A 16,685-nucleotide genomic window follows, 5' to 3' on the forward strand; every position below is an offset into this window, starting at 1 on the left:
AGTGAAACTGTCTCTTTAAACCCAAGTGTGACCCAAAGAATGGCGGGGGGCAGAGCTGGAAGTGAAGAGAGTCCTGAGAGAAAGAGATGAGCTATCTTGGAGTTCATGGTAGCCTGAGAGGAAGACTGGCTACACCAGATGCAATGTCAAAACATTCAGGAAAAAGATAAACAGAATCCCACAAAGGCCCTGCAACAGCAGTTTTTAACCTTTTTTTTTTTTTTTTAGACCTCTGACCCCTTTGAAAATATAACAAAAAGGGCAAATCCTCCCCTTGGAAAAAGAGCAGAAATATGCCTACAATGGTTTCCTAGGGTTAAGAACCTCTGTTTCTATTGTAAGAAGAATGAATGGTACTCAAGATTGAAATTCTAGGCCGGGCACGGTGGCTCATGCTTATAATCCCAGCACTTTAGGAGGCCAAGGCAGGAGAATCACCTGAGGCCAGGAGTTCAAGCCCAGCCTGGGCAACATAGCAAGACCCTGTCTCTATAAAAAAAAAATGTTTAATTAGCAAAGCATGGTGGCATATGCCTATAGTCCTCGCTACTCAGGAGGCTGAGGCAAGAAGATGGCTTGAGCCCAGGAGTCCAAGGGTGCAGTGAACTATGGTCATGCCACTGTACTCCAGCCTGGGAGCAGGGTTCCAGTCAGGAGGCACAGGGTGCCTTCCTCTTTGCCAACATGACGACAGTTTCTACCTTTTAGGATTTGGGTAAAAAGAAGTAAAGAAGAATAAAAGAAGAGTGAGAAAGGGAACTGGAAAATGGGATGGAGGCAAGGAAAAGGGAAAAAAGACAGGGTGGAGCGGGGAGCACCCATTCACTCTGGAGTGATGTGTACCTATTCAGAGGTCGAGAAGCCAAGTGAAACAATCTGAAGATAGGTCAGGTGTGGTGGCTCATGCCTGTGATCTCAGCACTTTTGGAGGCTGAGCAGGGCCGATTCCTTTGAGCCGAGGAGGTCGAGACCAGCCTGGGCAATGTGGCAAAACTCCATCTGTACAAAAAATAGAAAAATTAGCCAGGCATGCTTGTAGTCCCAGCTACGTGGGAAACTGAGGTGGGAAGATCACCTGTTCCCCCCGGCAAGGCTGAGGCTACAGTGAGCCGTGACTGCACCACACTGTGCTCCAGGCTGGGCAATGAAGTGAAACCCTGTCTCAAAAAAAAAAAAAAAAATCTGAAGGTGAGCTGGGAAAGCACTCATTCTTTTCTCCCCTAATCTTGTAGAACCACAGAATCATAGGTTTCAGGGTTGGAAGAGATCTTTAGTTCAAACTCTTCCATAAAGCCCCATGAAATATTTGCTAGTGTTCACCTGAATACCTACCATGACACGGGACTCAATACTTTGCAAGGTAGACCATTCCATTTGAGAAAACCTCTAGTTGACATTAAATTTTTCCTAGTAGGGATCTGACATCTATATCCCTGAGGTTTTCATCCACTGATCCTGGATTTGCCCCCAAAGTGACCCAGAAAAAATGTAGGACAATTTCCCATGATAGAAGTTGCTATTGCCCCATTTCTCAGCCAAGTACTTTCCAGCAGGTGCTTGTTCTAGGCGAAGATTCTTGAATCTGTGTTATGTGGCCATTTGCTCTGAAACCTGTTTTATCTTGGGTCTCAGTTCCCTCTAAGGTATGTATTCTCATATTTTAGAGTCAGAAGATTAATCTCCTTGACAGAAAAGATGGAACTGAGGTCAAAATAGCGGTTGAGTTCTACTAATGTCACACTGCTGGCACAAAGGGCGGTGCCCTTCCTGGTCTTCTTGCTCTTAACATAAGTAAAAGCATATATTTGTTGATTTTAACATATAAACATTTTCATTTCATTTTAGACTTATGCCCTCTTGGCTTGTTCTCACAGCTCTATGCCACAACTTTATGTCCATCAGTGGCTCTCAGTTCACCTTCAGATTTTTGTTTTGTTTTGTTTTTAGACAGGGTTTCACTTCATTGCCCAGGCTGGAGCACAGTGTGGCGCAATCACGGCTCACTGCAGCCTCAACCTTCCCAGGGGGGAACAGGTGATCTTCCCACCTCAGTCTCCCACATAGCTGGGACTACAGACATGCCTGACTAATTTTTCTATGTTTGTAGAGATGGGGTTTCACCACATTGCCCAGGCTGGTCTTGACCTCCTGGGCTCAAGGGGTCAGCCCTGTTCAGCCTCCAAAAGTGCTGGGATTAGGCGTGAGCCACCGCGCCTGACCTATCTTCAGGTTGTTTCACTTTGCTTCTCTACCTCTGAACATGTCCCTCCAGTGTGAATTGGTGCTCCCCGCTCCACCTTGTCTTTTTTCCCTTTTCCTTGCCTCACATCCCATTCTCCAGTTCTTTTTCTCACTCTTCTTTTATTCTTCTTTACTTCTTTTTACCCAAATTCTAATAGGCAGGAACTGTGGTTACGTTGGCAAAGATGAAGGCACCCTGTGCCTCCTTACTGGAACCCCGCTCCCCGAGTTCTTGTCTATTGATATTCCATCAGAGCTTGCCACCTCTCTTCCTTGAAAGCCCTCCCTGACCACCCCTCCTCCTCTGAGCTCCTAGTGTCCTGGTCCCACACCTCTCCCTTGCTCCTTAGACATATACTGCCTAGTGTCATTTCGATTATTTTGTCTTTTAATATAGTTCAGCTCCACTTTTATATTTTTTCCCTCAAGTAGAGTATAAACTCATAGAGGGAGAGACCATAGATGACTTTGTTTTTACATCCTGAAGTACCTACTGCTGTGCACTCAATAATTTATTTTGAATGAATGCTTCCCACGGCTGAAGATTCTAAACACACATATACAATAGGATCAAAATAAAACAAATGGACTAAGGCTGACTGTAGTGAGAGGGAGTTGTTGAATGCTAAATGATTAGTATCAGAGAGCTGGAAGGGACATGAACCATGATCTAATCGACTCCCTCATTTTGCCACCTGTGGACTGAGCCTGAGTGGGGATGTGACTTGACCAGGTCCCCACATGTCCACAAGTGTCCTCTCTATGACCCTCATTGCAAAACCTTTGTGGGGGTACTGAAGCAAACGAACGCATTGCTGTGAGTCTTTAAAAGTAAACAAAAACTCCATTTGTCTGAAGCCAAAGAGACGGACTAAGTGACTTCTCAAGTTTCCTTTCGGCCCGGGCTGGCAATCGGTTTTCTTCAGCGTCTCAGGAACATGTCAAACGTGGGCGTCCTGTTGGAAGCACGCTGTTGCAAGTTTGTCATCTAGTGGTGGAAGGTAGGTATTGCACCACCAGCCATCTCCACCAACCCAGTTTTCTCTAAAAGCCCTGGTCAACGGAGTTTGTGTAGGATGCCAAACGCGTGATGACACTCTGCTAACCGTGGCCCTCAGGTGATTACACTCTACTAGAAGTCTGCAGGGTCTCCTGTAGCTCTACAGTTCCAATCTGGCGACTGTGTTAGGGAGACTAAATTGTGACCATCACTAATACGGATGGGAATATCTCTAGGGAAGGGGTGAGCCTGACTTGCGTCTTGAAGGGTGGGAATAACGTGGATGAGCAGAATGGGGCACATATCAGGAGAGAGGAACAAGATGAATCAAGAGGTCGTGGGGTGAGGAGAGAGGGGGAGAGGGAAGCAGCATTGGGGAACTAACAGAAAGAAAGATCAGCTGGCTTCAGCCAGTGGTGCCTCTAGCAGATTTGGGGCAAATAAAGATCTTAGAAATTAGAAAGGTTTGGAAATGACCCAGTAGGGGATAGGAGCTCTTTTAAGTCCTAATTGGGGAAGAAATTTGATTAAAACGGTGTTTTAGGAATATTAATATGCCATGCTACCATCTTTTTTTCTTTTTTCTTTTTCTCACCACCGCCCCATGACCGGCCCCACCCCCGAGATGGAGTCTTGCCCTGTCACACAGGCTGGAGTGCAGTGGCACAATCTCAGCTCACTGCAACCTCCGCCTCCCAGGTTTAAGCAATTCTCCTGACTCAGCCTCCCAGGTAGCTGGGATTACAGGCACCCGCCACCGCGGGGTAGTAGAGGCTCTGGCCTCTGTCAGGGCCTGTGGCAGTGGGCAGGGAGGAGACTTACAGAAGGCCCCCTAGTCTCACCACATTTGCCAGGCTGGTCTCGAACTCCTGACCTTGTGATCCACCTGCCTCAGCCTCCCAAAGTGCTGGATTACAAGTGTAAGCCACCGCACCCGGCCTTTTTTTTTTTTAAGATGGAGTCTCAGTCTGTTGTCCAGGCTGGAGTACAGTGGTACGATCTCGGCTCACTGCAACCTCCACCTCCTGGGTTCAAGTGATTCTCCTGCCTCAGCCTCCTGAGTAGCTGGGATTACAGGCGTCCAACACCATGCCCGGCTAATTTTTGTATTTTTAGTAGAAACAGCGTTTCACCATGTTGGCCAAGCTGGTCTTGAACTCCTGACCTCAGGGGATCTGCCCACGTCAGCCTCCCAAAGTGCTGGGATTACAGGCGTGAGCCACCGTGCCCGGCCCATGCTACCATCTTTAACTAGAGAGGGGAAACTAGAAAAATTATGAGTCGAGTTTGTTATTATTCTTCCTATGTATTTTTAAATTAATAAATTTTAATTAATACATATTTTTGATTAATAAATACAGAAACTCCTGAACTGCTATGAGAAATGATAGAAGTGCTTAGCATAGTGCCAGCACATAGTAGGTGCTCAGTAAGTTGATGATGCTCTTTATTATCATCTCTCTGAAATTCACCTTTGACATCAGGGGACCTCATATGATGATCGCCTTAGCTCTAGTGACTGCTTTGCTCATTTTCTCTCCGCTGGGTAGTAGAGGCTCTGGCTTCTGTCAGGGGCCTGTGGCAGTGGGCAGGGCGGAGACTTACAGAAGGCCCCTGAATACCCTCTCCCCCTCTCCTCCTTTCCCACATCCCTCCTGAAGGTCACTGGCTGTTCGTACCTCTGACAGTGGGAAGTTTGCATGAAGATACCCATCCTCTCTGACAACTTTCTGGGCAAATTTCTCCCCAGCATCTGTCCACGGGGAGCAGAGAGCCTGGCCGTTGGGGGACACACAGTCACACTCTCTTTCCACAGAAGCAGCTTCCCTGTGTCCCCTCATGTGTCATCATCCCCTCAGGATAGTGCTATTGCTGGCTTCAGGCCAGAGCCCCCCTTAAATCTTCCCCAGAGCTGGGACACCCTCCACCTCCTCCTTCTGGCCCATTTACTCACACTTATCCTGCCTGAGATGCCACCATCTCAGGCCCTCATTCAGGAACCCCTCAGGGTGGTGGAAGGGCCCCCAGTGGGCTCAGTCCTATTTCCATGAATTACGATTGACCCATGAACAACGTGGAGGCTGGAGGCACCAACCCACGTGCAATCAAAATGTGCATATAACTTTTGATTCCCCAAAAACTTAACTACTAATGGCCTACTGTTGACTGGAAGCATTACCAAAAACATAAACAATTAACATATATTTTGTATCTATATATTATAGACTGTATTCTTATAATAAAGTAAGTTGGAGAAAAGAAAATATTAAGAAAATCATAAGGAAAAGAAAATATATTTGCTACTAAGTGGAAGTGGATAATCTTCAAGGCCTTCATCTTCCTCGTCTTCAGGATGAGTAGGCTGAGGAGGAGGAAGGGATGGTCTTGCGGTCCCAGGGTGGCAGAGGTAGAAGAGGAGGTGGAGGTGAAAGGAGAGGCAGGAGGGACAGGTACATTCAGTGTAAGTTTTATTGAAAAATGTCTGTATATAAGTGGATCCACACAGTTCAAGCCCATGCTGTTCAAGAGTCGACTGTACATGGTCTGGATCTGGGTTCGAAATAGTGGGAGTCAGTCCAGTTGAAGAAAATCGTGAACTTTATTTAGTCACTTTTTATGCATACCTCTTCCCAGGAGGGGCAAGTGCCAAACCTTAGTTATGGGCCGGGAAAAGTACGGGGTTGGGGAAGGGATGACTAGGAGGACAAGAGTCTCTTCTGTCTTCAGATAAACAAGCCCAACACCACGGAGGCAGCGAATAAGTTGCACTGGTTCCCAAGGAGGTTTGTGAAGTAGAAAATGCTTCCCGGCCGGGCGCGGTGGCTCACGCCTGTAATCCCAGCACTTTGGGAGGCCAAGGCGGGTGGATCACCTGAGGTCAGGAGTTTGAGACCAGCCTGGCCAACATGGTGAAACCCCATCTCTACTAAAAATACAAAAAATTAGCCGGGTGTGGTGGCACGCGCCTGTAATCTCAGCTACTCGGGAGGCTGAGGCAGGAGAATCGCTTGAACCCGGGAGGCGGAGGTTGCAGTGAGCCGAGATCGTGCCACTGCACTCCAGCCTGGGTCACAGAGTGAGACTCCATTTCAAAAAAAAAAAAGAGAGAGAGAGAAAAGAAAACAAAGAAAAAAGGAAAGGAAAGGAAAGAAAAAAAAGAAAAGAAAAGAAAAGGGAAAAATGCATCCTGAACTATTCTCTCAGTGGAAGTGATAGCTGAGCTGGAGCAGCATCTTAAACCATGTGTAGAGTTCACACACTGAGACACCATACGATAAAAGAACTTGAGTCCCTGAGGACTGTGGAGCATACCAGCTGTGCCAGCCAGGGACTGCCAATCTCTGGATTGTAATGGGAGGAAGAAACGCACTTCCATGTCTCTTAAGCCACTGTGTTTTGGTCTCCATACGCACAGCCAAATATAATCTTAATTAATACTGTGTTCAATAAATGTTGGCTGATGTTGTCACATGATTATAACTAATGTCTGTCTTCCCACTAGACTGAAAGCTCCATGAGGACAGGGGCCATGTCTGTGTGGTTCAGTATATCCCCAAGGCTCATGCCAGTGCCATGTGCACAGCAGGTACCCAATGGGCATCTGTTGAATTAGTGAGTGAGCTATGACCTCTGTTCATGCTCTTCTTCTCCCTGGGTCTGAGCACCAACCTTGGGGCACCTTTTCCTGAAAGATCTCACTGAAAGCCCTTCTCCCAGAGAAAATATTTGTAATGCCTCACTTCCTTCTGGTTCCTCCTCTTATTGGTTCCTTATAAAACTTACACTGTATGTTGCGTAGATGGAGTTATCCCTATGCTATTTGGGGATCATTCTCTATTTATCCCTGGATACTTATGTGCTTGCTTAAGTGGACAGTAAGCTACTTTGGGCAAGGAAAACACTTTCAGTTTTCAAATCACTGGGAACCTTAACTCCAGTTCCTCACAAGTGAATACAGTGAGCAATAAATACTTGCTGAAGAAAGAAAGAAGAGAGGGAGGAGGGCGAGGATCAAAAAACTACCTATCAGGTACTATGTGTATTACCTGGGTGGTGAAATAATCTGTACACCAAACCCCTGAGACATGCAATTTACCTACGTAACAAACCTGCACATGTGCCCCTGAACCTAAAATAAATGTTAAAAAAGAAAAAAAAAAAAGAAGGGAAGGAGGAAAACCTAACGAGGCCCCAGTGCTAAGGAGAATGTTGGCATTTCAAGTTGAGGGTGTGATTTAAAGAAAAGGCGCAGAAAGTGAGGCCAAAAAGAGCAGTCTGTGAAGTAGGGACAAGGAAAAGAGTCCTAAGAGCCAAGCTTGGAAAACATTTCAAAGGCAGGTTGAAAATGGTGTGTTGAAAATTGAAAAAATGTAGAATTCAGGGGACCTTGTCAACATTAGCTGTGACCCTGATTAAGTCACTTCCCCTTTAAGGATCTGTTTTCCTGATTTTGACACTTAGGAAGTCTGACTAATCGGTGAACTGGCTGTGCTCCAAGGAGCCTAGTTAGAGGCTCCAAGAAGCCTGAACCCAGCCCTCTCCTCCTCAGTCAGAGAAACTCTGTTCTCTTCAGCTTCACGCACTGACTTCCCCGTAAAATTTAGTTCGAACAAAAGGCTATGGGGCTAAACCAAAGTTTGAGAGCCACTGGATTCAATGAACCCCTCCTCAACAGTATAAAGATCCCTGGTTTTGAGATTCAACCAGTCACCCCCAAAGCTGAAACCCTTCCTCAGAGAAAATCTGGGAAACAAAGGGCATGTACATCGACCTTGGCCTTGTCTCCCCAGCCAGATTCTAGGAAGAGCAAACTTGGGCTCATGGTTCTCAGCTTCCCATGACAGGCAGGCAGCCTTGGCTGAATTCATAGATGTTCCACAGAGTTCTGTGGCTGGATGCTTGACAGTTAGGCAATAGAAAGGCCATGGGAAGGATTTACTTCACCTTGGGGAGTCCTCAGGGATGTAAGGACGCCCTTTCTGGGATGACTGGACCCCTGTGCTCCCATATAAATATTTCTACTCATATACATGTGTGTTTAACTTCCTCACATCATCTTGCTCCTTCTTCTCAATTGCTGGTTTTCAGGCGTCTCTTTTGCACGTGCCTCTCCCCACTCTCCTCCTCTCTCAGCCTGACGTTCCTGACCTCTGACCCTGACTCTTTCCAGGGCACTGAGCTGGAATCCTGGGTCTGGAGTCAATGAGATGTCCAGAACAGGAAGGAATGAACCAGGTACCGGGAGCTTTGCACTCAGAGGAAGAGGCACCTAAAAAAGCAAGGACCAAACCAAACCGTGGTCGACCTATACAATGGGATATGATTCTGCCTTAAAAAAGGAATACGAGGACATTGTGCTAAGTGAAATAAGCTGGCCACAATTGACAAACACTGTCTGATTTCACTTATCCAGGGTGGTCAAATTCATAGAAATGGAAATAGAATGCTGATTGCCAGGGGCTGGGGGAAGGAGGGAATGGGGAATTGTTTAATGAGTACAGAGTTTCTGCTGGTGGAAATGAAAAGGTTCTGGAGATTGATTACTGATATGGTTTGGCTGTGTCCCCACTCAAATCTCATCTTGAATTCCCACATGTTGTGGGAGGGACCCAGTAGGAGGTAACTTTCCCATGCTGTTCTCACGATAGTGAATAAGTCTCACAAGAGCTGATGGTTTTTAAAAGGGGAATTTCCCTGCACAAGCTCTCTTTGCCTGCCACCATCCATGTAAGATATGCCTTTGCTCCTCCTTGCCTTCCACCATGATTGTGAGGCCTCCTCAGCCACGTGGAACTGTAAATCCATTAAACCTCTTTTTCTTCCCAGTTTCAGGTATGTCTTTATCAGTAGCATGAAAAGAGACTAATACAGTTACACAACAATGTGAATATACCTCACTCTACTGAATTGTATGCCTAAAAATGGTTAAGATGGTAAATTTTATGTTATGTGTATTTTACAACAATTTTTGTTTAAAAGCAGCAACAGCAAGGACCAAAGGAGGAGTCCCTGCCTCAGCCTGGCCCCTCTCTGCCTGCCATCTGGAGGTGTGATTAGGTAGAGGGTGAGCCCAAAGGGAATAAAACTCCTCCAGGTGACAACTCCCCAAGCTGCTGGCCTTCCAGAGCTTGCTCTCCTGGGTCTGACCCCAATATCTCTAGATCCACAGGCTTTTGTCCTTGTCTTCTAGCTCCCAGATACTACTCATTTCTCTGAGCACACATGAGGCCTCAGGTGACTTTATCTCACACACACACACACACACACACACACAAACACACACAACACAAACCAACGCAATTTGTTAATTCGTTTTAAAAAAACAAACAAAACAGAGACTGGTAAGAATCCCAGAGCCCAGCCTGGCCGTATGAGAGCTGTTTATTAACAGGAAGGGCCTGTAAGGTCCTTGGGGCAGTGGTGTGGTGATAAGTTGAGGACTCCATCTCAGCTCAGCCATCCGGGGCCTCTCTCTAACTCACCCTGGTATGGCTAGGGCCAAGGGCCAGGCACCTGAAAGAAAGTGCTAGGTGGAAAGGGCATTTCACTCTCCTATACCCAGCCCCTTACCACACCCAGGGGGATCCCAGGGAAAACCTAGGGAAAGAAGTGAGGAAGAACAAGGTCAAGAGCACAGGCCAGGGACCTTCTCTTCCACTTGGGATCCGGCTTTCTCACTCCCAGGAGCCTGTACAGGAGGCCCCAGGCCTGAGGGAAGGGCATTGCCTTGAGAGATCCTGGGAGAGGCGAGAGGAGGTGACTGATAGGGTCAAGACAGGGTGAACAGGCAACGGCAGGCAGGAGACAGGAGATGGTGAGTGAGCAGGGCTGTCCTCACGTCCTGATCCCAAGAGGTTTCCTCTTAAGGGGTCAGGGCTGGGGCAGATGCCTTCCAGGGCACGTGGTGTTATTCTTAAGGCCCTATGTGACCCCGGAAGGGACCAGGAGGGAGAGGCTGCACTCACCTGGAAGACTGCTTCACCCTGACATGATGTGCTTGACAAAGGCTAGGAAAAAAGTGAAAATCAGCCACCATGTGGCTCAGTGCCTCTAGGCCCATAAACCACTTGTCCCTTCTCCACACTGCCTGACTTCTAACCCTCCTGTTCCCCTTTCTCCAGACTGTGGAGAATAAGTTCCTGCTCTTATTTGGGGATTGGTGGGGAGAAGGTGAATGGAGGGCAGATACCTAAACTCTGCTCTGTGCCCACTCTCTGTGCTGATTCTCAACACAAATGGAATGAACTACATTATGTCTATGAATCCCCACAGCCTTGAGAAAGGTGCCAGCATCACCCCCATCCCTCAGATGAGAAAACTGAGGCTCAGAGAAAATAAGTGACTTAATCAAGCCCACCAGCTAATATATCACAGAGCTATCTCCAAAATCCATGCTCCCGCCATTACACTAGGAGGTTCACTCACAAGATGGAAAAGAACAACATCCAGTGGGGGGTCTACCAAAGCCCACCTCAGACACATACCCTCCAGCTCCTGGGCCCACCCCATCCAAGCTGTTCCCACCCTACTATCCCTGGCTGCCCTGAGAAGCAAGGAGTGGCTTAATACCTTCGTAATTGATGCAGCCATTGGCATCCTCTTGCCCAGCTAACAGCTGCTCCACTTCAGCCTCAGTCATCTTCTCTCCTGCGGTGGGTTTGGGAGGTGGTGTGCTCTTAATTACAGATGACAAAGGAGGAACTGGCAATACCCAAGTACCCCCTTAAGTGTGAAGGTCCAAGACTGCCTGGATCTGGGTGGTGGTTCAAACCAAGCCTCCCCCACAGGTTTTGAAGGGTGGGGCCAAGAGTCTAAAGGTCTTGCCTAGTCTCCGAAGCCTGCCCCTCTGCCTTACAGCTTCCAGGGCCTCAGTGTTTCAGGCAAAGACAAGGACAGAAGCCCTGAGTCCCACCTCTCAGGCCTCAGTAGTAACCCCTGCTCTGCCAACCTGCTGTCCCCTCCTCTCCCAAACCCTGGTACCTGCTGAGCAAACCCGACTGGGAATGGTTGTTCTTGCAGAGCCCAGGGAGGCAGGGCCTGGATCAGGTCATTATCCTCAGGATGCAAAGACCCTTGTATACCACCCCCTGCCCAACCAGCATATGGCACCTTGGCACCTCCCACCCCTCGATTCCTCCCACTTGGTCTTCATCTCTGCCCAGCTGGCATACCCAGGGTGGCAAGGACATGCCGAAGCTCAGCACCCATGACTGTGCCATTGCTCTCTTTGTCAAAGACACGCAGGCCCTCCACGAAGTCCTCATAGGTGCCCTGCTCCTTGTTGCGGGAAATGTGCTGCAGGATGGGCAAGAATGTCTCAAAGTCCAGCATCTTGACATTCATCTCTTTAGGCAGGCAGGGTAAAGAAAGAGAAAGCAATGTGAGCAGGTGCTCAAGGGAGCAGAGGGTCAAGAGGGGGCCTTACCCCAAGTCTGACAGCACCCAGGGCTTGGGCTGCAGCCACTTCTGGGTGGTACACCCATTAGTGCTCCTAGAGGACACAGAGCTGCCCGTCCAAGCAAGGTAGGGGACTGGGGACTGGGGAGATGGTCTCAGAGGCCCTCTTTTCTCAGTGAAAGCAGTAGGGTAGAAGGAAAAAGGAACCCTTCACCCAGACCTCTAAGCACCAGGTGGCCAGCCAAGCGGAGGAGCTGAGGGTGGCAGCAGCAGGATGTGAGGGGCCCGAAGTGCCATGCGGCCCGGGCCTCACTCAGTTTAGACCCTTGACATGTGACAGACCTATAATCATAGGGGCAAACCGACAGGATTGAAAAAAGAAATGTTTGCATGGGGTCCCATCACTAGACCACACTGCTTGAAGCTACTCTGAATCAATAATTCTTATAAATTCACAGTTCTCTTGTGAATAGCACACTTCTCTCACATGGTAGTGTATTTAAAAGGCTTTAATTTAATAGAGGCAAACTATTTTTAAATATCACAAATGTGGGCATTTCTTTATTTTATAAGCACCCAGGACTTGCTTCTGACTTCTGAGATGCAAGCTCCTAGCCCTTTGGTCCTTTCCTGCCCACATCCTTCACCCCCGTGGTTATCTTCAGCCAGAGGAGAAGGGGGACGGGCCAGAACCAAGGGATGGAGAGGGAACAACTATGGGGCCCAGGAAGCCTTCAGAGACAGCCCACCCTTGCTGAGAGGCTCACCCCATCCCAAACCCCATGCCAACACCACTGAGGAGAAGCGTGTGTGTGTGTGTTTTAGAGCAGCTGTTAACTTGACTGGCACACATGACAGACGACATTCACAAACAGGACACACTCTCTCGCACCTCTTTTCATCTGTCGTAATGACGATTGACAGAGGCACAGCTCACATGAGTATGCACACTCAACTATCACACTTAAGCCACAAAAGAATCATTTGCACCACTTTCTAAGCACTCACTCACCATTCTAAACACTCACTCACCAAAACCTATTGAAATGCAAATGAATGAAAGAGGCAGCACGTAGAGCTAAGAATCTTGAAGCTGCTCTAATTTATATCAAACAATTTGCAAACGTCAGTACTCTAACCATTATTAGAAACAAACTGTCTGTAATACAGCTCACGATGGCCACCACAGGATACCTCGGTGCTGTGACAGATGCCCCTCCTGAGAGCTCCTGGGCTGGGAAGTGGGAACCATCAGTTATCAGATTTCCAGATTCCCACTCAGCCCTCCTCAGACACTGAGGCAACAGAATGTGGCTCTTGCCCCACAGGAGCTCCCAACCTCGTGAGGGAAACAAGCCCAGGCTACATTCCTCAAGGGTCACTTAAGTATGGGGACGTCTAGATAAATTCTCAAAATGGGACTAGGGTAAGCTGGGTAGGTGAGGCTGGTCCTGAGGGGCTAAAGCGGGAGAAGAGAGAGTGCAGATGGCAGAGAAAATCTGGACAAGGAGGGAGCCAAGGGGCTGCCAGGCTGACCCTGGGAGAGGTCTGCCATGCGGCCGCACTGACCTTCGGGCTTGGGCTTGCCCAGCACGCGCAGCACCTCGGCGTTGGTAGGGTTCTGGCCCAGGGCCCGCAGTACATCCCCACACTGGCCATAGGTGATCTTCATCTCTCCAGTTGGGGTCCGGTCAAACAATGAAAAGGCCTCTTTGAACTCTGTGGAGAGAAGACCCAGCTATACCCCGCGATCCCCAGTGAAGGTGGTGGCTGGTGGCCTAATCAGCCTCTATCCAAGCTGAATAGCAGGTGAGTATGGTTGTTAAAATATTCCAATATTTCTCTTTGTCCATTATCCCAGGCCCTCCCTCGAACCCGTCCCCATCCCATCTTCTGTCAACCAAAGAGGCAGCTGGTGCCTCCACGACCCATTCCATGGCTGGGCCTGGGATCTCTTCTATTGCTTCGTTGTTATAAAATTCAAATGTTGGGAGGCTACGGCCCGAGAATCGCTTGAGCTTGGGAGGCAGAGGTTGCAGTGAGCTGAGATCGCACCACTGCACTCCAGCCTGGGAGACAGAGTGAAACTCCATCTCGGAAAAAAAAAAAAAAAAAATTCAAATGTCTCCCTGGCCTCCACCGCTCCCACCTACAATCCTGCTCTGGTGTAGGTGAGGTTCCTGACTGCTGAAATGACAGACAAGTGAAAACAGCACTGGCCCAGAACTGAGGATTCCTAAATTCTCATCTTGGCTCTGCCTCAGAGTGCAGGATAAGCTGGGCTGGGTCTCACCTTCCTGTGCACACAAAGGGAGTGACAACTACACCCCACTCCCTGGGCCTGTCACTGTGAGAGCAAAGGGAGGTCGCAGTGCGTGGAAGCACTTTACAAAGTGGTAAGACAGCTGGAAAGTCAGCTGTTATCAGTACTGCCTGTTCCATGCTGAAAGGCGGCTCCCAGGCCAGATGAGGCAATGGTCAGACCACCCCAGCTCTGCCATCGACTCGCATACAGCCTTGGGCAAACTATTAACCCCTGTGGGCCCTCGTTTTCTTAGCTCTAAGTGGAGATACAATGATCACTTGAGTGGGTTGAAGGTGGGATCACAAAGCACACCAAGCAATGTCCAGCATATGTTAAGGGAATCGACAAATGGTGGTTACAACTGTTTCCTAGTTCTGTTTCCTACTTACCAGCTCAGAATCACAGGGACTGGGACTCCTTGAAGGCAGCAGGGCAAGTAACCCTGCAGCAAGACCAAAGGAAGGCACTCCTGGTCCCTTTTTCAAAGAACCTTAACTCTTCATTGATTTGTTTTGGTTTTGTTTTTGTTTTTGTTTGAGACAGAGTCTCGCTCTGTCACCCAGGCTGGAGTGCAGTGGTGTGATCTCGGTTCACTGCAACTTCTGCCTCCCAGATTCAAGCAATTCCTGTGCCTCAGCCTCCCAAGTAGCTGGGACTACAGGCGCTCACCACCACCACACCTGGCTAATTTTTGTATTTTAGCAGAGACAGGGTTTCACCATGTTGGCCAGGCTGGTCTCGAATTCCTGGCCTCAAGTGATCCATCTGCCTTGGCCTCCCTAGTGCTGGGATGACAGGCGTGAGCCATCATACCCGGGCCCAGTGCTTCATTGATTGGGATTCAACCAATTCATTAGTGGAGGTAATTTGGCCTGGGAGGGGCATTTAAGTAACCTTATGCTACCCACAAAGAAGTGGTTTACTAAGCAGATTAACAGTATAAGCCAAGAAAGAATTCATGAACTACTTAGGAAAAAAAGCCAGTTTTAATCCTTTCCAAGTACTTCTTTCCTTAGAGGCTGCATATGGATTATTTACAAATCATTCCACATATCACAGAAGATTCTCCAAACCTTTACTTTCAACTCTTTCTTCGGCTTTATATGAGTTTAAAAGACATAAAACCACATTTCTTTCACATTACTGAATAATCGAGTTCAAATTTCATTCCCATTGCTTACTTGACTTTGGACAAATAAATATTTAACCTCTAAAAACCTCTTCTATAAATGGTACCTACATCATAGGTTTCTTTTTAGTTAGATTTTCTTTGTTTTTTTTTTTGAGATGGAGTTTCACTCTTGTTGCCCAGGCTGGAGTGCAATGTCGCGATTTCGGCTCACTGCAACCTCTGCCTCCCAGGTTTAAGCAATTCTCCTGCCTCAGCCTCCTGAGTAGCTGGGATTACAGGCATGCGCCACCACGCCTGGCTAATGTTTCTGTACTGTCAGTAGAGACGGGGTTTCTCCATGTTGGTCAGGCTGGTCTCAAACTCCCGACCTCAGGTGATCAGCCCATGTCGGCCTCCCAAAGTGCTGGGATTACAGGTGTGAGTCACTGCACCCGGCTATCATAGGTTTCTTAAATTACATTCAAATTAATATAATAATGTATGTAAATATACTGTGTATATAAATACAATAATGCATGTAAACATTTTTAACACAGTGTCCAGCACATGGTAAATGCATCAACAATGCTGCTAGTATTATCTCATTGAGTTTAATCCTAATTTGGATCACTTAACCATGTGATCTTGGCCAAATCATTTAGCTTTGTTGAATCTTGGTTTCCTGCTTTGTAAAAAGGAAATAACAGCTACCTCATAGCCTTGTTATAAGGATGTAATTTTTTTTTTTTTTTTTTTTGGAGACAAAGTCTTGCTCTGTCACCTGGGCTGGAGTGCAGTGGCACAATCTCAGCTCACTGCAACCTCCACCTCCCAGGTTCAAGCAATTCTCCTGCCTCAGCCTCCCGAGTAGCTGGGATTACAGGTGCATGCCACCACCCCCAACTAATTTTTTATACTCTTGGTAGAGGCCGGGTTTCACCATGTTGGCCAGGCTGGTCTCAAACTCATGACCTCAAGTGATCCACCCGCCTCAGCCTCCCAAAGTGCTGAGATTATAGGTATGAGCCACCGCACCCAGCCAGGATTTAATCCTTTTTACCTTTAAAACAATTAGCATGGTGTCTGGCACAAATTCAGTGCTCAATAAATATATATTTGTTAGTCGAATCTGAAGTCAGACTTTTTGATCTCCTAGTTCATTCAGAAGAGTGAGGTCAAGTTTAACAAAAGAGGAAGTCTCCTCAAAAGAAGACGTAACAATGTGCCAGGCACAGTGGCTCACGCCTGTAATCCCAGTACTTTGGGAGGCCGAGGCGGGCGGATCACCTGAGGTTGGGAGTTCGAGACCAGCCTGACCAACATGGAGAAACCCCATCTATACTAAAAATACAAAATCAGCTGGGCGTGGTGATGCATGCCTGTAATCCCAGCTACTCAGGAGGCTGAGGCAGGAGAATTGCTTGAACCCGGGAGGCAGAGGTTGCGGTGAGCAGAGATCACACCATCGCACTCCAGCCTGGGCAACAGGAGCAAAACTCTGTCTCAAAAAAAAAAAAAAAGAAAAAGAAAAAGGAAAAGAAAAAAAAAGATGTCACGATGCTTAATAAGAGGGTGAAAACTGAAGAGGAAGGTAATAAGAACAATGACCTATAATTTGAGCACTTACCATG

At 47.7% G+C, this 16,685-nt stretch overlaps 1 protein-coding gene across 3 annotated transcripts in view; it reads right to left on the bottom strand.

Moving 5' to 3' along the window:
• Positions 1-9,585: 9,585 nt before the first annotated feature.
• MYL4 (myosin light chain 4) overlaps positions 9,586-16,685 on the bottom strand; it is a 34,640-nt gene continuing 27,540 nt past the window's right edge. For 2 of the 3 annotated variants that reach the window (XM_030799733.1, XM_003270700.2), the window contains exons 4-8: positions 13,208-13,357; positions 11,413-11,586; positions 10,811-10,888; positions 10,207-10,248; positions 9,586-9,754 (exon numbers count right to left, since the gene is read on the bottom strand). In XM_030799733.1, the coding sequence (XP_030655593.1) occupies positions 10,220-10,248; positions 10,811-10,888; positions 11,413-11,586; positions 13,208-13,357 (431 nt within the window). In that variant the 3' untranslated portion in view covers positions 9,586-9,754; positions 10,207-10,219. Of the gene's footprint in view, positions 9,755-10,189; positions 10,249-10,810; positions 10,889-11,412; positions 11,587-13,207; positions 13,358-16,685 lie in introns of those variants that run through there. The other variant, XM_030799734.1, reaches the window with a different exon arrangement.

Source organism: Nomascus leucogenys, chromosome 19 (assembly GCF_006542625.1).
Source record: "Nomascus leucogenys isolate Asia chromosome 19, Asia_NLE_v1, whole genome shotgun sequence".
Taxonomy (NCBI): Eukaryota; Metazoa; Chordata; class Mammalia; order Primates; family Hylobatidae; genus Nomascus; species Nomascus leucogenys.